At 36.3% G+C, this 24,681-nt stretch overlaps 1 protein-coding gene across 6 annotated transcripts in view; it reads left to right on the top strand.

Moving 5' to 3' along the window:
* CCNI (cyclin I) overlaps positions 1-24,681 on the top strand; it is a 38,227-nt gene that overhangs the window by 4,735 nt on the left and 8,811 nt on the right. For 2 of the 6 annotated variants that reach the window (XM_072810705.1, XM_072810704.1), the window contains 5 exons: positions 569-725; positions 13,758-13,847; positions 20,787-20,915; positions 24,130-24,204; positions 24,356-24,496. In XM_072810705.1, coding sequence (XP_072666806.1) covers positions 612-725; positions 13,758-13,847; positions 20,787-20,915; positions 24,130-24,204; positions 24,356-24,496 — 549 coding nt within the window. In that variant the 5' untranslated portion in view covers positions 569-611. The remainder of the gene's footprint in view (positions 1-568; positions 726-13,757; positions 13,848-20,786; positions 20,916-24,129; positions 24,205-24,355; positions 24,497-24,681) is intronic. The other 4 variants (XM_072810706.1, XM_072810707.1, XM_072810708.1 and 1 more) reach the window with 3 other exon arrangements.

The raw sequence follows: 24,681 nt of genomic DNA, 5'->3' as shown, positions 1-24,681 counted from the left end.
TAGTGTGACTGAGGAATTGTATTTTAACTTTATTCAGTTCTAATATAGCCATATGTGTAGCTAGTGGATGCTGTATTGAAAGCACAAAGAAAGATGGTTTTATACTGATTATATGGGAATGGGTGGGATTTAATGTAATGTAATGGATGTAATTTTTTTTAATGAAGGAAAAGGTTAGTATCTTATCTGATTAGGTTTTTAAGAGGAATATTTGGGACAACTACTAAGAATTGCTAGTATAAAAAGCCCACGATTTAAAATTTGTTGACATAGTGTGAGACTTAATAATGTATTTTCATCAGAGTCTATAAGTTTTATCAATTATATGGTTCATGTTTTTATTCTCTTTACAACTGAGTTTCAAATTTAAAGCAAATATATTTAGGTAACTGATTATTATTGTAACATTTTAATATATGATGTTTTAAAGAGCTGTAAAATCCTATACTGCCTCATAACATTCTTATTTTGTTTTATGACTTGCTTAATGAGAACCAACATATTAATGCCATGCCACATGTATTTTATAATTAAAGAAAAAAGCATTTTTTTATGTTTGATTTTATAGGTAGCTACATCAGGCTGGGAGGCAGGCAGATCCAAAGGATATCATGAAGTTTCCAGGGCCTTTGGAAAACCAGAGATTGTCTTTCCTCTTGGAAAAGGCAATCTCTAGGGAAGCCCAGATGTGGAAGGTGAATGTGCCAAAAATGCCTACAAATCAGGTAATTTTTCTTATCACTCTAGATAGATGACTTCTTTTAGAAATAAGCGACCTACTGTCATATAGTGATATCTTGACACCGCATTGGAGAAATATATACCATTAAAGGATATGTTCTATTCTTTATTTGAGAAGCTTCTCCTTGTTTCATTCTGAAACAAACAAGAATGAATTTTTGGGGTTTGTTTGCTTATTTTGTTATCTGAGTTACAGCCTTAGGAGATAAATGTGTTCTCTTTTTGTAGTCCAGTACTAATGGTAGTAAACTTTTTTTTTTAGATATATATTTAGCTATGGAAGTTGAAATTATCTTTAGTAAACAAAAAATTGTTCTGTCTGTCTTGCATATTTATAACAAGTTCAAGTAAGCTACTAAGGTAATGCCAGTGTTGGACAATTCTAGGGAGATAGCCGGCCTACCTCTCAATTATTGTTAACTCTATGAACTTTCAGAAATCTTTATGCTTCTGTCATATAATCCTATCAGTGTTACTTTTGACAAATAACAAGTTTATGCACTCCCAAAGCTTATTGTATAAGCTCTTTTTAATCCCTAGTACCTAGCACTGTATTTGGGATAAAGAATAGTGGTCAAGAAAATTTTGACTTTTGATTTATAGGTAAATGAATAGCAAATATCTAAATTCCTTCTTTGGTTTAGGTTAACCTTTTTTCATAGGTTATTGAAATCTATGCATTTTCTACTAACCTATTCTGTCATTCTTTCTCATAAGCTGATGAAATATGTTTTGCATTTACTGTTACTTACTTGTCATTTAGCAGATTGAAAATTAGTTAACCTGAGTGAATATCTTTTAAGTTAGGAGCATTTACATATGCTATCACATTTACTATCTTATTATATCCTTTGAAATAGGTAGTAGTCCCTCCCACTTTGCTCAAGACTTTAGTAGAGGTATAATTTGAGCCTGGGGTAGTTGTCTTTCCATTATACTTTGTTTTTCAGTTTTTATTTTTCTATGTTTGTGTGATTTTTTTTAGATTACTTGGAAATTCAATCATTTAGTAAATGTTCATTAAGTATCTGCTATCTTCTGAGCACATCTACACATTGGGGATATATATACCAGTGAGAAAAATAGAAATTCCTACCCTTATGTTCTGATATTCTGGTAAGCTTCAAAGCTTTAAGACAGAGCTGGCTTAAAGAACCATTTCTTTCTTTCTTCTTCTTGAGTCAGCATGTAACCAATGATAATATTCTTTTACAACATGGTCTTTGAAGGTGATACTCTACCAAGATTATAGTACATTGCTATATTATCACTTAATCTGGCCTATTTCTGTTGGTGATTTAACAAATATTACTGAGTTAATACCAGAGAATAGAACAGTATTACAGTTTCCAAGAAGGATCTCCTTAAGGGTTTGCCTTTAGTAATGTCAAGTAGAAGCCAAAGTTAATTCTGAAAAATGTGGGTGGGTTTGTTCTGATGGGGATAAGATTGGGATGAGAGTAAAAAGCTGTAGGAGGTCAAACCGCTTGCTACAATAAACCCCAAGGACAGTTGTCTATTACTTTCCTATTTTAGTTCTAATTTCTTTATTTTCTTTTGCCACTTTGCGAGACTGGCTTTTCTATTTCTCTTTCCACTATTGCTTCTAACCATGATTTCCCTCCTTGATTGCTTGCAGAAAAAAAAAGTCTTGTCCTTAAGCCATATACATACTTCTCTAGCTTTCCGAATATTTTTTTAAGGGCTTGTAAAAATGGAAAGTAAAATGTTTTAAAGCTTTCTGTTAGGCTTCTCTTCTTTCCTTCAGTTTCCTTATCTTTCTTTCTCTACCTAAGCTCTTCCTTTGGATCATTCTCTTCCAATTCTCTTTTAATTTGTATCTCCCCCCCCTTCAGGTTTAGGACAGAGAGGTCACACAAGAATATTGCATACTTATCTCTCCCTTTCTGGGTGCTCCCACAGTGCACTCTACTTCCTTTATGATAACACACAGTATTATAATTTCCTGATGATTTGATGGTGAGTTCCCTTGGGATTGGGTTGTATCATTTTTGTTTACTGGCATATAATAAACTTCCAGTAAACATCTGTTAAGTGAACGTTACCATTTCTTTATAATTAGTCCAGGTTAGATAAGTTCTTTGATATAGTAGTGCTTTCAGGTACACAGGATTTTTATTATATGGATTTGGGAGAAAAAATTGAAGGCTTGTCAAAGTGACATACACTTTGAAGATATTCTATGTTTGGGATGCCTGGGTGACTCAGCGGTGGAGCCTCTGCCTTCCGCTCAGGGCATGGTCCTGGAGTCTCCGGATCTAGTCCCACATGGGGCTGCCTTGAGGAGCCTGCTTCTCCCTCTGCCTATATCTCTGCCTCTCTCTGTGTCTCTCATGAATAAATAAATAAAATCTTTAAGAAAAGAAAAAGATACTCTATGTTTTGCCTAAGGTGCTTTTGATTTGCAAAAGTAAAACTCTGTTTCAAGCTATTAAGATGGTTTTCAGGGCAACCCCGGTGGCGCAGCGGTTAGGCGCCGCCTGCAGCCCGGGGTTTGATCCTGGAGACCCGGGATCGAGTCCCACATCAGGCTCCCTGCATGGTGCCTGCTTCTCCCTCTGCTGTGTCTCTGCCTCTCTCTCTCTAGCTGTGTCTCTATGAATAAATAAATAAATAAATACATATTTTTTTAAAAATCTTTAAAAAAAAAAAAAAAGATGGTTTTCATTAGAAAGAAACCATCAGATGGTTTCATTAGAACTCTAAGGAATCTTGAAGGCCAATTATGTGGTTTCGGAATACAGGATCTCAAGCCTCTGGGCTACTGAGGGCATCAGAATCACTCAGGAGGCTTCTTACAGAGATTCCACGCCTCATCCAGACCTGTTAGGTTGTGGCAATTGTGGAAATTTGTATTTTAAAAAGCTGCCGGGCAGCCCAAGTGGCTCAGCGGTTTAGCGCTGTCTTCAGCCCAGGGCGTTGTCCTGGAGACCTGGGATCAAGTCCCATGTTGGGCTCCCTGCATGGAGCCTGCTTCTTCCACTGCCTGTGTCTCTCATGAATAAATAAATAAAATCTCAAAAAAAAAAAAAAAGCTGCACTTTTTTATTAATATGCATTAGTTTTGGAAGACACCGATTTACTCTAACCACACAGTAGAAGACTTCTTCTAACATCTCTCTCTGATGAGCAATTCTCTACTTTGGTTACTTTGTCCATTCTACTGTAGGAAAACTATAAATTATGGAAAGATTTTCCTAAATTTAACTGGAAAACTGCTTCTTTCTAGTGGCCACATATTCTAGTTTTGTCCACTGGTGCAATACAGAATAAATCTTTAAATGGTAGCCCTTTACCTACTCAAAGATGTGTTAGGCCCACAAAGTCCTCTCTTTTCCGATTGAACATCCCTTGTTTTTTAACCATTGACAAGATTTCTCTTTTACTGCCCTAGATTTTTTTTTCTTAGATACACTCTTTTTAGCATTTAAGTTGTGACATTTCATTTGTAGTCATTAATGAGCAATGAAGTGAAACTATTACCTCGCTTTATCTTGGCTTGATAATTTTGTTGAACTAGCCCCAAATTTTATTATTGTTTTGGCAGCAATGTCATGTTGGCTTACTGAACTTGTTTTTAAAACCTTGTTGCCTCAAGTTTTAAGCAAAGTTTCCTTTGTGCTATATGTACTTTTTAGGTTTTGACCTGGGTATGGTGTTATTATTAAATTTAAAATTGTTGATTCTGACCCATTTTTCTAGCTCTAAAATTATGATTGTTATCTAATATGTTGACTTCTGTCATTTTTGTATACTGCGGATTTGGTAAATAAATAAATCTATTTACCCTGCAGGATGGTTTCTCTTTTTTATTTTCTTAAACAGTTTCTTGAGGTGTAATGTACAGAAAAGTACATAGATTGTAAGTGTACAACTGTAAAATATACCACTATATTTGCAGAAGCCTCTTTCTGTCCTCTTGCAGTTACTACCATCTACTCCCCTACACCAAGAAAACACTGTCCTAATATCACAGATTAATTTTTCCTGGTTTTGAATTTCACACACATGTATATTGAATCATAGAGTATATACTGGCCTCTTATTTAATATTTTTTCTGTAAGATTCATCTATGTTGCTTCGTGTAGCCATAATTAATTTATTCTCATTGCCATGTATAATTCTTTGAATTTATCACTTCTATTGATGGTCATTTGTGACATCTTGTGCATGTCTCAGTGGGAAAGTCCTCTTCTTGTGCATGCACATATGTGCATTTTGTGTGTGTGTGGGGGGGTATATTTCTAGGGATGCAATTGCTAGAACCTAGAATATGTGTATATCAGTTTTAGTGCATAACCACCAATTGTTCCAGAGTTGTTATACCACTATTATCCCATGGGTTTTTAAATTTTATTTTTTTTTACCCCTTCTAGCAGAGTATGAAAGTCTCAAGTTGCTCTACATCCTTCTCAACCTTAGTATTGTCTTTTCATTGTAGTTATTCTGGAAAGTGTATTATAGTATCACATTGGGTTTAATTTGCTTTTCTTGAATAACTAAGGAAGTTCAGCTTTTCATATGTTTATTGGCCATTAGATTTACTCTTTTGGTAAAATGTCTATTCACATCTTCCATCTGGGTTTATACTGAGTTGTCTCTATTTTTGTTAATTGTTTTATAGGAGTTCTTTTGTTTGCAGACGGTGCATTACACGTCTTCAACTGTGTTGACTTTCATGAATAGAAAGAAGTTCTTTATTTTTAATGACCAAATTATCAATTTTTTTTCCTTTTTTAAAGAAGTATTTGTCTAATCGATGTAGTGAAGATACTCCCTTGTGTTTTCTTCTGCAAAGTTGATCGTTTCATCCTTTGCATGCATTTAGATTTATATTCCAGTTGAGATTTTTTTTTGGGGGGGGGCGGCTATGGTGTGAAGTAGAAATCCATCATTTTTCTTCATACAGAGAACCAACACCATTTATTAAAAAGACACTTTTCCCCACTTCCCTGAAGTGCACTTCTGTAATAAATCAAGCGACTACTGTAAACCTGTGAGTATATTTGTGTGTCTGTTTCTTGCCTCTTGTCATCGGACCATTTGCCACTCTTTACATAACCATACTGCCTTAATTATTATAGCATTATCATAAGTGTTTAGGCATAAATTTTGTTCTCTTTTTCAGGATTGTCTTGGTTATTCTTAGCCCCTTGCTCTTCCATATATATTTTACAATATACTTGTCATTTAAAAATGGGATTATTGAATCTGTCAGTCAATTTGGGGAGAATTGACATGTTTATATGAGCCTTCCAATTAATGAACATAGAATATTTCTCCATTTTCTTTAAAGTTGGTCTTCAGTTTCCTTCCTTTTCCTTTTTTTTAAAAAAAATATTTTATTTATTTATTTGAGAGAGAGAAGAGAGAAGAGGAGCAGAGGAAGAGGGACAAGAAGACTCCCTCTTGAGGTTGGAGCCCATTGTGGGGCTTGATCCCATGACCCTGAGATGATAACTTGAGCTGAAATCAAGAGTCAGACACTTAACTGATTGAAGTACCCTAGAGCCCTGGTCGTCAGTTTGATTTATAATATTTGGTAGTTTAGGTTTATTACTAGATATTTGAATCTTACTGAGGTTATTAGAAATAGTATTATAGATTTTTCATTTTTTAATTTTAATTTTTATTTAGATTTTTCATTTTTTTAATATGCTGTTTCTATAAACTGGTATATGGAAATAAAATATTTTTATATATTGACTATACTAAATTAGCTTCCAGAATCTTTTGTATTTTCTGTATATTACACGTAGACATGTTAACTGTGAATAATCATTGTTTTATTTCTTCCTTTCCAGTTCATAATACTTTTTATTTTTCTTGTTTTATAGAATTAGCGAGGGCCTCCAGAACCCCATAAATGCTGGTAACAGGTGTCCTTGTCTCAGTTTTAGTTTGAGGGGGAAGTTTTCAGCATTTTACCATCATGTATAATATTTGTTATATATTTCTTAGATCATCTTTATCAGATTATCTGCCTTAGTTTGTCAAGAGATTTCTTTCTATAAATAGGTGTCACATTTTTTACATCATTGGATTTTGTTAACATTTTGCTTAGGATTTTTGCAATTGCCTTCATGGGTGAGATTGGTTTGTCCTTTGTCAGGTTTTCATAATAAAGTATGCTGGCTTTGTAAAATGAGTTAGGAAACATTCCTGCTTTCTTTAAAAAGCTTTCTTTCTGTTTGTTTGGGTTGTTACTTCTTTCTCAAGTGTAGGAAGGTTCCACTGTCATGCCTAGAGATTTATTTGTGGGAAAGTATTTAATAATTCAATTTCTTGGTAAATGTGAGACTAATCAGGTCTTTATTTAAATCTTATTTCAGTTTCAGTAAATTGTTTTTTAAGGAATTTATTTCATCTAAATTGTTAAGTTATTTTTGTAAAGTTATTTATAATACCTCTTTAAATTAAAAAAGTTTATCACTATGAACCTTAGTTTTCATTTCCTTAGTTTTTTCCCAGTTGTACATTTGCCTTCTTTTTAAGTTTTGCTCTTATTTTCTTTATCTGCTTTTGTTTAGTGTAATTTGTTTTTATCTTGTGGTCAATGCTTAAATAATTGATTTTCCACTTCTTATGCTTTAATATATACATTTAAAACTAAGTTTCCCTCAAAGTGTAATTTTCCAACTATGTCTGATTTATTGTTGGATCCACATATTGGATTCTTAATTGCATTACTATGTTTTTCAGTTTTATAATTTCTTTTTAGATTTTTTTATAGGTATCTTGTCTTTAGTGAAATTCTTCATCTTTTCATCTCTTTTCCCACTTTTCTTGTGTTATATGTTAAGTCCTTTTCTGGTATTCAAAGATCTAGGTCGTTTTTTTTTTTTTGTTTGTTTGTTTGTTTTTTTTCTCTTGGTTTTTGGTCACTTAGTTCTTTTGTCATGCCTGGTTAATTTTTAGGTCTTTTTGTTGTTGTTGATTTGTTTTGTTTCTATTGAAGTTCGATTTGCCAACGTATAGTATAACACCCAGTGTTCATCCATCAAGTACCCTCCTCATTGCCCATCACCCAGTTACCCCAACCCCTCGCCTCGCCTTCTGCAACCCTTTGTTTCCCAGAGTTAGGAGGCTCTCATGGTTTGTCTCTCTAATTTTTCCCTTTCAGTTCCCCACCCTTCCCTTATGGTCCCTTTCACTATTTCTGATATTCCCCGTATGAGTGAAGCCATATGATTTCCCTTCTCCAATTGACTTACTTCACTCAGCGTAATACCCTCTACTTCCATCCACGTCAAAGAAAATGGGTATTTGTCCTTTTAATGATTAATATTCCATTGTATATATAGACCACATCTTCTTTATCCATTCATCTGTGGAAGGACATCGTGGCTCCTTCCACAGTTTGGTTATTGTGGACATTGCTGCTATGAACATTGGGGTGCAGGTGTCCCGGCGTTTCACTACATCTCTTTGTGGTAAATCCCCAGTAGTGCAATTGCTGGGTCATAGGGCAGGTCTATTTTTAACTCTTTGAGGAACCTCCACACAGTTTTCCAGAGTGGCTGCACCAGTTCACAGTCCCACCAACAGTGCAAGAGGGTTCCCCTTTCTCCACATCCTCTCCAACATTTGTTGGTTCCTGTCTTGTTAATTTTCACCATTCTCACTGGTGTGAGGTGGTATCTCATTGCGGTTTTGATTTGTACTTCCCTGATGGCAAGTGATGCGGAGCATTTTCTCATGTGCTTGTTGGCCATGTATATGTTGTCTTTGGAGAAATGTGTGTTCATGTCTTCTACCTATTTCATGATTGGATTTTTTTTGTTTCTTAGGTGTTGAGTTTGATAAGTTCTTTATAGATCTTGGATACTAGCCCTTTATCTGATGTGTCATTTGCAGGTATCTTCTTCCATTCTGTAGGTTGTCTTTTACTTTTATTGACTGTTTCTCCTGCTGTGCAGAAGCTTTTTATCCTGATTAAATCCCAGTTGTTCATTTTTGCTTTTGTTTCCCTTGCCTTCATAGATGTGTCTTGCAAGAAGTTGTTGTGGCTAAGTTAAAAAGGTTGTTGCCTATGTTCTCTTCTAGGATTTTGATGGATTCTTGTCTCACATTTAGATCTTTCAACCATTTTGAGATTTATCTTTGTGTTTGGTATAAGAGAACGGTCTAGTTTCATTCTTCTGCATGTGGCTGTCCAATTTTCCGAACACCATTTATTGAAGAGACTGTCCTTTTTCCAATGGATATTCTTTCCTGGTTTGTCGAATATTAGTTGATTGTAGAGTTGAGGGCCCATTTCTGGGTTCTCTATTCTGTTCCATTGATCTGAGTGTTTTTGTACCAGTATCATATTGTCTTGATGATCACAGCTTTGTAACACAGCTTGAAATCTGGCATTGTGATGCCCTGGCATCGGTTTTCTTTTTCAGTATGCCCCTGGCTATTCGGGGTCTTTTCTGATTCAATACAAATCTTAAGTTTATTTGTTCCAACTCTGTGAAGAAAGTCCATGATATTTTGATAAGGATTGCATTGAACCTGTAAATTGCCCTGGGTAGCATAGACATTTTCACAGTATGAATTCTTCCAATCTATGAGCATGGAATATTTTTCCATTTCTTTGTGTCTTCCTCAGTTTCTTTCAGAAGTGTTCTATAGGTTTTAGGGTATAGATCCTTTACCTCTTTGGTTAGGTTTATTCGTAGGTATCTTATGCTTTTGGGTGCAATTGTCAATGGGATTGACTCCTTAATTTCTCTTTCTTCAGTCTCATTGTTAGTGTATAGAAATGCCACTGATTTCTGGGCATTGATTTTGTATCCTGCCATACTGCCGAATTGCTGTATGAGTTCTGGCAATCTTGGGGTGGAGTCTTGGGTTTTCTATGTACAGTATCATGTCATCTGTGAAGAGGGAGAGTTTGACTTCTTCTTTGCCAATTTGAATGCCTTTTCTTTCTTTTTGTTGCCTAGTTGCTGAGGCTAGGACTTCTAGTACTATTTTGAATAACAGTGGTGAGAGTAGACATCCCTGTTGTGTTCCTGATCTTAGGGGAAAGGCTCTCAGTTTTTCCCCATTGAGAATGATATTCGCTGTGGGCTTTTTGTAGATGGCTTTTAAGATGCTGAGGTATGTTCCCTCTATCCCTACTCTGAAGAATTTTGATCAGGAAAGAATGCTGTCTTTTGTCAAATGCTTTCTCTGCATCTATTGAAATGATCCTAGGATTCTTGTTTTTTCTCTTGTTGATATGATCTATCACTTTGATTGTTTTATGAATGTTGAACCACCCTTGCATCCCAGGGATAAATCCTACTTGGTCATGGTGAATAATCTTCTTAATGTACTGTTGGATCCTATTGACTAGCACCTTGGTGAGAATTTTTGCATCCATGTTCATCAGGGATCTTGGTCTGTAGTTCTCCTTTTCGATGGGGCCTTTGTCTGGTTTTGGAATCAAGGTAATGGTGCCTCGTAAAACAAGTTTGGAAGTATTCCCTCCCTTTCTATCCTTTGAAACAGCTTTGATAGTTTAGGTATTGTTTCTTCTTTAAACGTTTGATAGAATTCCCCTGGGAAGCCATCTGGCCCTGGACCTTTTGTGTCTTGGGAGGTTTTTGATGACTGCTTCAGTTTCCTGATTATTGGCCTGTTCAGGTTTTCTATTTGTTCCTGTTCCAGTTTGGTAACTTGTGGTTTTTCCAGAAATGCATCCATTTCTTCTAGATTGCCTAATTTGTTGGCATATAGCGGCTCAAATGATTTTTAAAATAGTTTGTAGCTGAGTGAAGTAAGTCAGTCGGAGAAGGACAAACATTATATGTTCTCATTCATTTGGGGAATATAAATAATAGTGAAAGGGAATATAAGGGAAGGGAGAAGAAATATGTGGGAAATATCAGAAAGGGAGACAGAACGTAAAGACTGCTAACTCTGGGAAACGAACTAGGGGTGGTAGAAGGGGAGGAGGGCGGGGGGTGGGAGTGAATGGGTGACGGGCACTGGGGATTATTTGGTATGTTAGTAAATTGAACACCAATAAAAAATAAATTAAAAAAATAAATAAAATAGTTTGTATTTCCCTTGTATTAGTTGTGATCGTTCCTCTTTGATTTGTGATTTTTTAATTTGAGTCTTTTTTCTTTTTAATAAGGCTGGCTAGGGATTTTTCTATCTTATTAATTCTTTAAAAGAACCAACTCCTGGTTTGTTGATCTGTTTTATAGTTCTAGTCTCTGTTTCATTGAGTTCTCCTTGAATCTTTATTATCTCTCTTCTGTTTAGGGTAGAATTTATTTGGTGTTCTTTCTCCAGTTCCTTTAGGTGAGAGGGTAGCTTATGTATTTGAGTTTTTTCCAATTTTTTGAGGGAGGCTTGTATTGTGATGCATTTCCCTTTTGCAAGATTTTGAACGGTTGTATCTTCATTTTCATTAATTTCCATGAATCTTTTTAATTTTTCTCTAATTTCCTGGTTGACCCATTCATTTTTTAGTAGGATGCTCTTTAACCTCCATGTATTTGAGTTTCTTCCAAATTTCTTCTTGTGATTGAGTTCTAGTTTCAAAGCATTGTGGTCTGAAAATATGCAGGGGACAATCCCAGTCTTTTGGTATTTGCTGAGATCTGAATTGTGACCCAATATGTGGTCTATTCTGGAGAAAGTTCCATATGTACTTGAGAAGAATGTGTGTATTCAGTTGCATTCAGGTGGAAAGTTCTGTATGTATCCGTGAAATCTATTTGGTTCAGTGTATCATTTAAGGCCCTTGTTTCTTTGGTGATGTTCTGCTTAGAATATCTGTCATTTGCTGAAAGTGCTGTGTTGAAGTCTCCTACTATTAGTGTGTTATTATCTAAGTATCTCTTTACTTTGGTTATTAATTGATTCATATACTTGGCAGCTTCCACATTAGGGGCAGAAATACTCATGATTGTTAGGTCTTCTTATTGGATGGACCCTTTAAGTATGATATAGTGTCCCTCTTCATCTCTTACTACAGTCTTTGGTATAAACTTTAATTTATCTGATATGAGGATTGCTACCTGAGCTTTCTTTTGAGGACCATTTGAATGGTAAATGGTTCTCCACCCCTTCATTTTCAGGCTGGAGGTGTTCTTATATCTAAAATGAGTCTCTTGCAGATAGCATATAGATAAGTGGGTCTTGCTTTTTTATCCAGTCTGAAACCCTGCATCTTTTGATGGGATCATTTAGACTATTTACGTTCAGAGTAACTATTGAAAGATATGAGTTTAGTGTCATCATAATACCTATTCAGTTCCTGTTTTTGTGGATTATTTCCTTGGGCTTCCTCTTTTTTTAGATGGTCCCCCCTTAATATTTCTCGCAGAGCCAGTTTGGTAGTCACATATTCTCTCAGTTTCTGTCTATCTTGGAAGTTCTTTATCTCTCCTATTCTGAATGACAGCCTTGCTGGGTAAAGTATTCTTGGCTGCATGTTCTTCCCATTTAGTACCCGAGATACATCATCCCAGCCCTTTCTGGCCTGCCAGGTCTCTGTGGAGAGGTCTGCTATTAATCTGATATTTCTCCCTATATAAGTTAAGAATCACTTGTCTTGACCTGCTTTAATAATTTTCTCTTTATCTTTGAAATTTGCAAGTTTCACTATTAAATGTGGAGGTGTTGAATGGTTTCTATTGATTTTTGGGGGAAGTGGGTCCTCTCTTATCTCCTGGATCTGAATGCCTGTTTCTTTGCCCAGATTAGGAACGTTCTCAGCTATGATTTGTTCAAATATACTTTGTGGTCCTCTTTCTCTTTCAGCCTCTCCTGGAATCCCAATTACACATAGATTCTTCCTTCTGAGGTTATCATTTATTTCCCTAAGCCTTTCCTCATGGCACTTAATTATTTTTCTCTTTTTTCCTCAGCTTCCTTCCATTCCATCAACTTGTCTTCTGTGTCACTGACTCTCTCTTCTATCTCATTAGCTCTAGCAGTTGGAACATCCAGTTTGGATTGTATCTCATTTAATCTATTTTTAATTTTGGCCTGATTAGATCTCAATTCTGCAGTAAGGAAGTCACTAAAGGCCTTAATGCTTTTTTCCTGAGCCACCAGTAGCTTTATAATTGTACTTCTGAATCGAATTTCTGACATCATATTGAAATCCAAATTCTGTAACTCTGTGGCAGAGAGTATGTTCCGGTTCTTTCTTTTGTGGTGAATTCTTCCTTCTAGTGATTTTGTTCAGTGCAGAGTGGCTGTATCAGCAGGCTGAGCCAAAAATATCAACCAAGACCTAAGTAAAGTACACCCTAGATCATTTCAAACAGGTCAGAGACCGGAAAATAAAAGTAACAGAACAAAATAAAACAAAAGGACCACTAAAGTGAAAAACAAATTTTAGAACAAAGTAGTAAAAATAAAAAGCTAAAAACAAAGAAGAAAAAGATAAAAAGTAAAGAAGAGAAAAAAAGGGGGGGATGGTGGTGGTGAGGAAGTGGTAGTGGAGAGAGAATGTGGTCTACCTGAGGGGTCCTAGAGGATGATCCTCTTGGTTGAGTGTATTTTGTTTTGTATGTTAGAAGATGCTCAATCCCAAATTCATATAAAGCAGCAATACTTACAGAAAGCCCCAACATTGACCACCAAAATATTAACAAGAAAAAGGAGGAAGGAAGGGAGAATATAATCTCACAAAATGAACCAACACAGTGTTCCACTTGGTTCTGGGTGTTGGTCGTGTTTTAGAAGGTACTAACTTTATTGTAAAACAAAACGAGGCAGAAAAAAACAACAAAAACCTGTATCTCATATATCTACCAAAATTAAATTGAATACGTTGAAGTGAATCCAGAAGTGAAAAATATATCTAAGATCTATAATTGTAGAAATATGAAAGTCAAAAAAGGAAAAACTTAAAAATGAAGAGGTGGTAAAATATTTTAGTTAAGGTGGGAAAAGGGAAAATATATTGGAAATTTTTAGTCTGATATAAAAACAAGTCCTAATGGGAAAAAAAAAAAGAAATGACCCTCTAGTTTTATATACTATTTTCCCTCAGTCTTGGAGCTTTCCAGCGCTGCTCCAGAACTTGCTCTTCTGTTCTCCCAGCTGGTCTTCTGGAGGAGGGGCCTGCTGTGCTGATTCTCAGGTGTGTGTACCTGGGTGGAGATGCCCCCCACCTACCAGGTGCCGGGCTCAGTGGGAGCTGTTTATCCCGTGAGGCCTCTGTTCCCTGGCAGCCCCGCCCCTCCCAGGCACAAGGTGACACAAGGAGGAAAACCAACAATGGCAGCGACCAGATCTCCAGCTCTGGAGTCAGCTCCCCATGAGTAACTAACTACAACCTCCCAGTCTACACTGGCATAGATGCTTCTGGGACAAGGGTGCTGACATGCACAGCTTGGGGGCACCCAGTAGCAGGAGAGTCCTCACTGCCTTGCGCCCTCCCCGCCTCTACCTGACCCAGGGGGAACACAGAATCGCTGGCTTTGTCCGTTTGAGCTCCCTGGGATCCAGAGCCCTGCACCCCTGGACCTGTGCTCCCTGGGGGCCACCCCTCCCAAACGGGGGAGGAATGGGGCACAGCTACCTCCCTCTAGAGCAGGGCTCTAGAATAAAGGGAGCTCCAGAGCCAGCCTGCCTAACCGACTGGCTTCTCCCAAATGCCCTGAGAGCTGTTCCACTCCAGACCTTTTTTCTTTTTATTTGGGGCGGGGGAGGGGGGGGGGTCCAGGTTTTCTTCAAGAAGTCAAAGTATTTGAGATAAATGAGTTTTAATCCTCATCTTCCTCGTTCTGTTTAATATGGAAGTAATGCAGCTCATAACTCTCCTTGCTGTTAGCAACTACGCGCAACCAGTCACAGAAGTGGTTATTTTTCAAATATTTTTTGGTGAGATATTTCAAATACCTTTTGGAAAAAGGCACCTCAGAAGTTACCCCTTTGCCACAAGCTTTTTCATGGGCGCCATGGCGGCAGCAGGGCGGAAAAGCTCCACTCCAGCCCTTTACCAAGATTGGTCCATGGTTTGCAGTGAGCTTTCTCCCAGGTGCCCCTCCTCTTACAGTGACTCCGGGAATCTTGAGGCTTCACTGTCTCCCCTGCGACTCTGCCTGATTTCTCTTAGGCTAAGCACTTTTCTTTCTGAAAACTCCGGCATGGATTTTTAAAGTTACCGCTTCTCCTGGGCTGGGCTTTCCTGCCATGGAGGCTTTTGCAGCTCTGCTTTAGCCCGGGTCCTCGCGGAGCCCTTCCCCCACTTTTTTTTTTTGCCTTCCTACCTTGTTAGAAGCAAAAATTTTCTCTCTGTAGCATTCCAGCTGCTCTCTCTTTAAATCTCAGGTCGAATTCGTAGGTGTTCAGAATATTTTGAAAGTTATCTAGGTAAGTTTGTGGGGCCAGGTGAGTTGAGGACCTTTACTCTTCAACCATCTTGCCCCTCCCATCTTTTATTATGTTTTTAATTTTAATTCTAATATAGTTAACATAGTATTGTATTAGATTCAGGTATACAATATAGTGATTGAAGAATTCTATTCATTACACAGTGCTCATCATGGTAAGTAATGGTAATCCCCTTAATGGTAATCCCCTTCACCTATTACATCCATCGTACCCACCCCGCCCCCCGACCTCGCCTCTGATGACCATCAGTTGTCTTTAATTAAGGGTTTGTTTCTTGGTTTGTGTCTCATTTTCCCCCTTTTGTTCGTTTTGTTTCTTAAATTCCACATGTGAGTGAAATCCTATGAGATTTGTCTCTCTCTGACTGACTGACTTTGCTTAGCATTATACTCTCTAGTGTGCCCAGTAATTTTTAATTGAATGCTGAACATTATGAAAAATTGTAAAGGTTCTAGATATTATCTTGCTGCAGAATGGTTCAGTCTTCTCTTTATTAGGCGACCGAGTAGATGAACCACTGTAACCCAGTGAGGGGTGGTGCTGATTGGAGTCTGGGCTGCACTTGGGTATGACTTCATTGGCCTGTCGTGTGCCCCACATCCTGGAGTGCAGCCCAGGATTCAACTTGAGACCTTGATTAGGGTACAGAACTCATTCTTGCTTTTCAGAGGCTTTTGCTTAGCTTATTACATCCCTGTCCTTTCCAACTTCAGAATTTCATTCTGAAGTTGGAAAAATTACTTGAGTGTCACATTCAGTTCTCTGACCCTTCCTCTCCCCACTTGGCTCCTTAAGTCTCCAGATTTTGTCTTTAGCCCCTATGAAAGTCTCTGAAGCTCTGTAGGTTTCTTTGCCCGTACTCTCAGCTTTTTGCCATACTCAGGATGGGCAAGTGCTCTGAAGGAAAAGCTACAGAATGTTGACTCCTCTCATTACAGGTTTCCCTCATTATTTGAAAATAGAGCATTCCTGTGAAAACTTAAGCTGAAATGGTGTAACAGCAAAGTAGCAATTATGAATTTGTAAGGGAAACTTTTTGAACATTCCCAGACCCTCTCTTTGGCTTTTCTGATACCTTAGGACACATCTTGCTAACAGATGGACAGAATAAATCAAGATAAAGCACTGATGCTCATAGACCGTTCAAAGCCATGGTGGCATGATGCTGAGGTGCTGCGTGTAGTTTTAGGGGAAGGAGATGGGCAGTACTGATTTGCTGCTCTGGGGGTGCTGCCGTCACTGTAACAACTTGTTGCAAAACAAATGCTGAATTCTATTTTTACTTTTTACCTTTTTCATAAAAGTGAAAATCTACTTCCGATTTTTTCAGATACTAAGGTAGGTTTTTAGTAAAAGTTAAGTGACATAACACAGACTTTTGAAATCGGGATAAATATACCTCTTTTGCATAATCTTGGTTCTGCAAAGCCTGGTTGTCCTAGCAGTTCTCATGACTTCAAAACAGGTAGTGGTGGTGGTTGCTGATAGCTTTTTCATAGCCAAAAGCAGAAATGTATTTTTTTTTTTTAATGTTGAACTTTACAGGTGTGACGAGAAGCTGTGGGTGCACAGGAAGGTACTTAGCCCAACTAGACTTACAAGGAAAAGTGTGGTAAGGAGTGACCATTGAAATAGCTCTTGAAGGATAATTAGGTAGGTAAAAGAGAGAGGGGTGTGTTCCGACCAGAGGGAACAGTATGAACAGAGGAGCAGTGATGTAATAAAACTGCATGGCAAGAGCAGGGAAGGACATAATTACAAATACTGCTCTTCCAGTATGAATTTTAAGGCAGAGGTGATAGGAAGATGAGTAGGCTGGAGAGGTAGGTCATAGGGATTTGTACGCCATGCCTGGGGGATTCTACTTAATCTTTTAGGTAATGGTGAGCCTTTTAGAGTTTAAAGCTGGAGAGGATTTGTATTTTAAGGATCAGAATAGTAGCATGTGGAATATAAAATCCTGTGTTTTACTAGGTTGAATCAATCCGTTCCAAATTCTCTTGAGGATTAGTCATTCAACTTAGTGAACTCGCTTAACCCTATTTGAGGAATCCGTGTAAAAGAAAACAGATTCCTTGACCAGGAAGTACTATCTGGGGTGGGCAGCCAGTTCTGCTTTCCTTTCTTCCTCCCATTCTTCCTTCTGAATATTAGTCATAGAACTTAATTTTTATAAAGCTATCCTGATAATATTACTCTTTAGTACATGTTTTAATTGAATTGAAAAGGTGATTTTAGTATGACTTCCTAAGAGTGAGTCTTAAACTGTTAAACTTGTGGGGTTTTTGCTGTCTGCTGCTGTTGTTATTGGTTTTGATTAGTGAGATAATACTAGCCATGCAGGAATGCTTTCTTGGCCCTGGCCTCATATTTTAATATAAGGTATAAAGTCCAAAGACTAGCCATGATCTCTTTCATAACTAGTTGTATTATAATTGATTTAAAATAATTATTTGTATGTAATATTTTTAAATTTGCTTTTTTCTGGGATTAGAACAGCAAGTATTTTTAGAGGTGGGAAAGAACAAAACCAGTATTTGAGTGCCTTTTGTATTCTATGTGCTTTCTGTAATTTGAATCATTTAGTTACAACCATGATATCGAATCTGTAGGTAACTGTGTTCCCTATGTTACATACTTTTATAGCATATTTTGTCCATCTTTTGTGGCACTTCTTACAATTATATGTTTGTTATTTAATGTCAAACACCAAATTGGCACATTATATATAATTTGTCATTTAGGGATCTTTTTCTCCTCTATCCCTATTGTATGGCTTTCTGAGCTGAAGGTGGAATTGATGATGTTCTTGTTCCCTATTGCTACTCTGGATCATTGTTCTTTCACCTCCTTTAAGCCTCCCCAGTTTCATCAGGTTCTAGCAACATCTATTTCTCCTTCTGCAAATGTATTTCTTTATTGATTTGTTTGCATGGCTTGCTGAACATTACTTTTTTATTTGTTTTGGCATTTTAGATAAAAGCTCATCCTAGTAGGAATTTAATTTCTCTTGAATGCATAATTCTCTCCATCTAGAAATGTTGTGACTGCCTTTATTCACTTAGTTCCCAGGGACTTTTAGGAGCCCCCAGTCCAGAACTAGATCTTAAAGTAGCAGCTCAGGGCTCTGTGGAAAATGATATATTGTAGAACCAGTGACCATGCTAACAGCTCTTTGACTCAGGGCCTATAGTTGTCAGTCTGTGTCAGCTTTCTCTCACTTTTCCTGAAAAGCCACAGCTCCAGACAATAATGTTTTGCCACCTTTTGCAGACTCTCTGCGTGAGAGAGAATTCAGCTCTGGTTCTAATAACCTAACTCCAGTTTCCTCTGTCATGTTGAATGAACAGGATAGTCTATGCAGGACATAAATTATTTTGCTACTCTGTGCACCCAGAAACTGTCAAGCCCACAGCTTCAGTTTCATGAACTATGTTTCCTTTAAAAAAATTTTTTTAAATATATTTTTTAAAGATTTTATTTATATATTTGACAGAGCAAACGAGAGAGTGCAAGTAGGGAGAGTAGCAGCGGGGGAGAGGGAGAAGCAGGCATCCTACTGAATAGGGAGCCCAATGCAGGGCTCCATCCCAGGACGCTGAGATCATGACCTGAGCCACTCAGGTGTTCCCTGTATTTCTTTTTGATTAAAGTAATTATACCACTGATTCTCAGAATATCTGTTTCTAACAGTCTTTTTCACCCACCTTGATTTTATTTGCAAGTCAGAAGAGCTTGAGAATAGGTTATTTCCTCCAGGTTGACTTCATTTCCTATGCTTTAAAGTTCATGGGCTTTAAAAAAACGTAGCTCTTTTCAATGTCTTTAAAATGATTACATCCTCTCCTCACTTTTTAACTTTTAAGGTACACATTCATTACTGTCTTCTATAAGAAGCTTTCATTCTGCTTCCACACAAGACCAAGTGCCTTTCTAGTGTGTTCCTTTAGCACTGTATATGCCTCTCTTTTACACTAATCATTGTGTATTGACATTTTCTGATTGTTTGCCTCATCATAGGGCTTTAAGTTTTGAAGTTCAAACAGAAAGCTTTTTATTCCTTGTATTCCCAGGACCTGCCATATGATAGACACTGAATATTTATTAATATGAACTGTTGTGGTTGTCAGATGTTTTCAGATTATTGTTCATAGTCTTAACACCAGTTTGGTGGTAAGATGTTAATGTGAGAGGTTGTAAATTTTTATCTAACTTTCTTGGCCGTATTTTTTTGTGCAGTAGTCTAGGATCAGTCTTTATTTGACAAAAAGAATTGACTAGAAGGTAGATATATGGCAGTTAACCTTCTTTTTTTTTTTTTTTGGCAGTTAACCTTCTGAAATACCAGTTACAACTGAGTTTACAGCTAGATGTAAAAATGACATGTGTGATTAGTTGGTTTGGCCAACATTAAGAAATACTTTACTATGTTATGCCAAAATGAAAGAGGAATTAGAAAAAAAAAGAGAGAGAGAGAGAAATTACTTTGCCAGTCCAATGGCAGATTATAATGAGCATCGAGTCATGTATTTCTCACACTAAAGAAAGCCAAGAGGAGGAGAGAAGAAATTCCAACTGAAATACTTGTTTGAGGAGATACATTATGAAAATATATAGCCCTCCTTGCTTTCATAACTCTTAATGTATCTCTCTGTGATAAAAGAATTTCATAAAATTGACCCATAGTAATCAGGTAAGAGGTTTAAGCTATGATCTCTCTACTTTCTAAGGAATGAGATAAATATATTTTAAAGGATTTCCATCTAAAATGGTTATAATTACAAAGATTGCAGTGCTTAGATTAAGCACTTTACTTGTCTGGAACCCTCACTTACTGAAAATACTTTTTCCCACTAATCACAGAGTCATTTCTGTACTCTGTTGTATTTACCTGGTAGAGGTAGTTCTCATGGATCTGTTTAATTTATTATAAGTAGATTATTATTAGGTTTGTTTTATTTGTATTTTTCATGGTGCCTGCAAAACTTGACAGTAAAGATATCGAAATCATTATTGCTTTAAAATGTGTACCTTCTAAAAAGTAAGCCTGTGCTCAGCAGTTTAATATGTAGGAAGCAGTAATGTTATGTGTTTGTTTAATAATCTCTCCACTGGTAAATTAATGCAGGTGAATTTCCCTTTCAATATTCTTCCATGATCTTTAAATGTGTAATTCATCTGGTTGTACCTGGTACTTTTCATTTATTTCTGTTGGCTTTAGTTTTGTTTTTAATGGGCTCTCATTCTATTACCATACTCTATTTATATTTCCTAAGATGGTTTAATGGCTATTTGGTGCCTTAGAAAGAAATTCACTGGGAAACTTAATTCCAAACTACTGTCAGTTGATACTAGTTACCTAACCTTTAAAGTGTTATATTCCCTGAACACCTTAGTTTAATTAAAATACAGGACTGTGGTGACATGACATAGTGAAGATTTTATTTAATAAAAAAATAAGAGAATATTGGGTATTGGTAAATGCTATGACCATTACATAATGTTTTATCTTTGTTCATCTCAAGTTTGATAGATTTTGAGTAAACTTAAAAATGTTTTTGACATATAAATGTATTCCATAGCATTTGCTAACCTTTTAAGAGATAGTTCATTCTTGATGATAATTTGAAATGTCACTTGTTCTCTTTTATTTTTATTTTATCTTTCAATTGTTCCCTTATAGAATGTTTCTCCATCCCAGAGAGATGAAGTGATTCAGTGGCTGGCCAAGCTCAAGTACCAATTCAACCTTTACCCAGAAACATTTGCTCTGGCTAGCAGTCTTTTGGACAGGTTTTTAGCCACTGTAAAGGTAAATATTTTAGGATACACTTAAACACAATGCCTTGTTTGAGGGTTTATATTTTAAACCAAGGGCAATTTGTAAACATTCTAGAAAGTGACAGGGAATGGAAAACCTTAGACATGATTTGTGCCCCTGTAAGAAGGCATGATGTTTTCTATTATTGCTGTAAATTTTTAGAAATGTTTTGAATCATAATCTGTAATTTTCTTTTTGCTATCAGTATTCATAACTTATACTTAACCTATAAAATTTTTGATTTCCTGATTTTATTACAAACCATATATCATCAGCAGAATGTTTAGTCATCTTTTAACATATTGGTGTACTAGATGTTAACAGTGAGGTAGATTAGAAAAGTATAAGCCTTCTACACATTTTTTTCTGTCACTGCTTATTGACTATCCGTAGTGTTTTAAAATACATAAATACTTTCTATTTGGAGTATAGCATACATTTGGAGTATAGCAAGATGAACTGAACATAAGTGGTATATTTTTGTTGAATGACAGCATATGAAAATAAATGATTAAGTTTTATATTGTCTCTGTTGCTATATATCATTGGCTATATTATATGAAATTGGTCATAGTAGGCTCTCAATTGATTTAAATCAGAAAGTTAGCATTTATTTAATGGCAAGGCATAAAAATTAGAAAAGCAATTCATTTGTTGTCATTTGTATGCCTGGGAATATATAAACTGGGGGAACTATGAATTTAGTGCTGAGGATACTGTACTGTGTTATTAAGTATGAAAAATAAAAGTTAAAGAAGAATGGAGTGGAAGAATTTGGATGGCCAGTTACTTTTTTTTTGTTTCACACTTGTACTCTTAAAAGAGACTTGAAGAATCTTTTATTATGATACTAATTGCCTGCAATCTAGGTTATCTGAGATGTCTATTTAATCTTACTATCAAGCCTCCCCTACTAGAGCTAACCTCCCTTTCACAGAGAAAGATGAGTTTAAACGTAATGTACTTTCTTGGTTTTATGTTCTTCACAAATTATTAATAACCTTATTTTAGCTTTTGTCATAGAAAAGATTCTTATGGGCAGCCTGGATGGCTCAGTGGTTTAGCACTGCCTTCAGCCAAGGGTGTGATCCTGGAGACCCGGGATCAAGTCCCACGTCAGGCTTCTTGCATGGATCCTGCTTCTCCCTCTGCCTGTGTCTCTGCCTCTCTCTCTGTGTGTCTCTCATGAATAAATAAATAAAATCTTAAAAAAAATTAAATTAAACATTCTAAACAGATTTGGAGAAGTTACTGGATCAGTTAAAGAATAGTGCCAAGTATCTCATTTTCTTCATAATTCTTTTTTTCTTCATATTTCTTATTTAATGGATCCTGTCATGTTATTAGCAAAGATTCTCTTACTTAGATGGTTATCTATACTGAAAAAATTAACCTAAAATGTATTCATAGTTTGAATACAGTGACTTAAAACAGACCATATAAGGCTGCTCCAATGACTAGAGCCTCAATCCTAGCTGTAGCTCTTTTAAAGTATGGACTCTGAGCCCTAACCCAGAGCTACTGAATCTGAATCTCTAGTTGGTAAGACCTGGATGTCTTTATTTAAAGAAGCAAAAACAAACTACACAGATGACTGATGTATATCCAGGAATGAGAACAACTCTTTGAAAAAAAAAAAAAAATCACACTTGCTATTGGGATTCTTTTTATTATAAAATTTTTTAGTGCCCTTGACTTTGGAGTTGCATTACCTACCTTGAGTTGTTAATTGTAGGGCTCCTCTTGGGAGTGAACTCTAATTACCTCAAGGATTTGACTTGTTGTATACACTTGGGGGGAAATAAAGGATCCTGGAAAACTCTTAGCCACAAGATCTGCCTTCACTTCCTAAATCACTTGTGTTGTGTTCTTAACTTCTGAGACATAATAGACATGATGGTATTTTTAGAAGTGCTTTCTAAACCATAATGTCTGATTAATGTTAATGATTACATAAAAATATTGATAGTATTGAATCAGCTTTTATTTTTCATATAGGCAGAGGACTAAAAGGTGCCTAGATAGTATGCTACTTACACTGAGGCATTGGTCACTGGCATGCTTATTCAATAAGTAATTAATCAAGGCCACATCAGGTCATTAGAAAGTTTCCCCAATTTTAGAGGAATGTAATATTTCAGTATAAGATAAATGTCAAAACAGGTTTTCTTTGTGTAATGTAACTTAACTCTGTCATTCAACGTAATTGGATTTAATTGTTCTGGTTATTTAAAACTGAATTCTGATGCTGGGTTTGGCAAAACCTTTATTCTATCAATAAGGAAAAGTAGGCCTACCTTATAGATAAGGAAAAGTCAAATTCAAGCCTTCCTATGCATGTCAAACCCTTTAGAAAGTTTTTTCTCCTACTAATTGATTCTGTGTGAATTTAGGAGCTTTTCATTCTCGCCATGGAACCTGAATATGTACATGTTTTTGTGGGCACTTAATTAGAAAATTTCTACCTATCTGCTAACAGTCTATATATAGTTTTTTAAAGCTGGAATAGGGGCAGTCCGGGTGGCTCAGTGGTTTAGCACGGCATTCATCCCAGGGCCTGATCCTGGAGACCCGGGATCAAGTCCCACGTCAGGCTCCCTGCATGGAGCCTGCTTCTCCCTCTGCCTGTGTCTCTGCCCCCACCCCCCTCTCTCTCTGTGTCTCTCATGAATAAATAAATAAAATCTTAAAAAAAAAAATAAAGCTGGAATAGGTTTATAGTCTTTTTAATGTCTTCTTTCTGGAATAGGTTTATAGTCTTTTTTTTAAATGTTGTTTTCTTTCTCTTTAATTCCCCTAACATCTAGTACATTAATATTACTGACATGACTGGTAAAGAGAGTAAAACTAGCTTATAAAATACACACATGCACAAATTTTTAATTTTTGGAATTGTATTTATTAAATAAATTGTCTTCTAAAATTAAGTTCTTCTCTACTGGGTAGAAATTTAACTTTGGGTAACTAGCATTGGTTGAACTTTTACAATGTAATATCTTAGTGTTGTCATAGAATATAATTATGGCTAGGGTTGTGAAGTTAAAAGTTAGTCCTGATCCTAGAAAGCAGTAGGTAGGAATCAGATTAATTATTCCTTCGAATATTGTGCATACCTGTCTCACATGCATATCTAGTTTTTAAAAATAAACTCTTTTAGCTTTTTGAAAATCACTGAATTGCTTTTTTTCTCTTCAAAATTATTTAGGCCCACCCAAAATACCTGAGTTGTATTGCGATCAGCTGTTTTTTCCTAGCTGCCAAGACTGTTGAGGAGGATGAGGTATTTTCCTTTAAAAATTAGTTGTGCCTGTTTCTTGAAAATTTCTATTTATTAACTTGCTTTCTGTTCACCAGAACAAACACTGAAAATTAGTTTATTTTTTTCTGCCCTCTTCACTCTGCCCTGTTCCCCTCCCCTCTGCTTTGGATAGAGAATTCCAGTACTGAAGGTGTTGGCAAGAGACAGTTTCTGTGGATGTTCTTCATCTGAAATTCTAAGGATGGAGAGAATTATTCTGGATAAGTTGAATTGGGATCTTCACACAGCTACACCATTGGATTTTCTTCACATTGTAAATATACCTAATGTCTCTTAGTTTCCTATTTTAATATGTAATCTTATTTTAGTAACTTAAGAAAGTAGATTGCCCACTCGTTTGTTTTGTAGTGATTTTTAGGAAAAAAAATTAGAAATTAGGATATATGTCAAATTTAACTTAAGATATTAATACCTGAGGTTATGTCGATTTCTGTACAT

The sequence above is a fragment of the Canis lupus genome, chromosome 33, assembly GCF_048164855.1.
Source record: "Canis lupus baileyi chromosome 33, mCanLup2.hap1, whole genome shotgun sequence".
In the NCBI taxonomy this organism is placed as follows: Eukaryota; Metazoa; Chordata; class Mammalia; order Carnivora; family Canidae; genus Canis; species Canis lupus.
The sequence above is the reverse complement of the archived record's forward strand: the minus strand, read 5'-3'. Positions and strand labels throughout refer to the sequence as shown.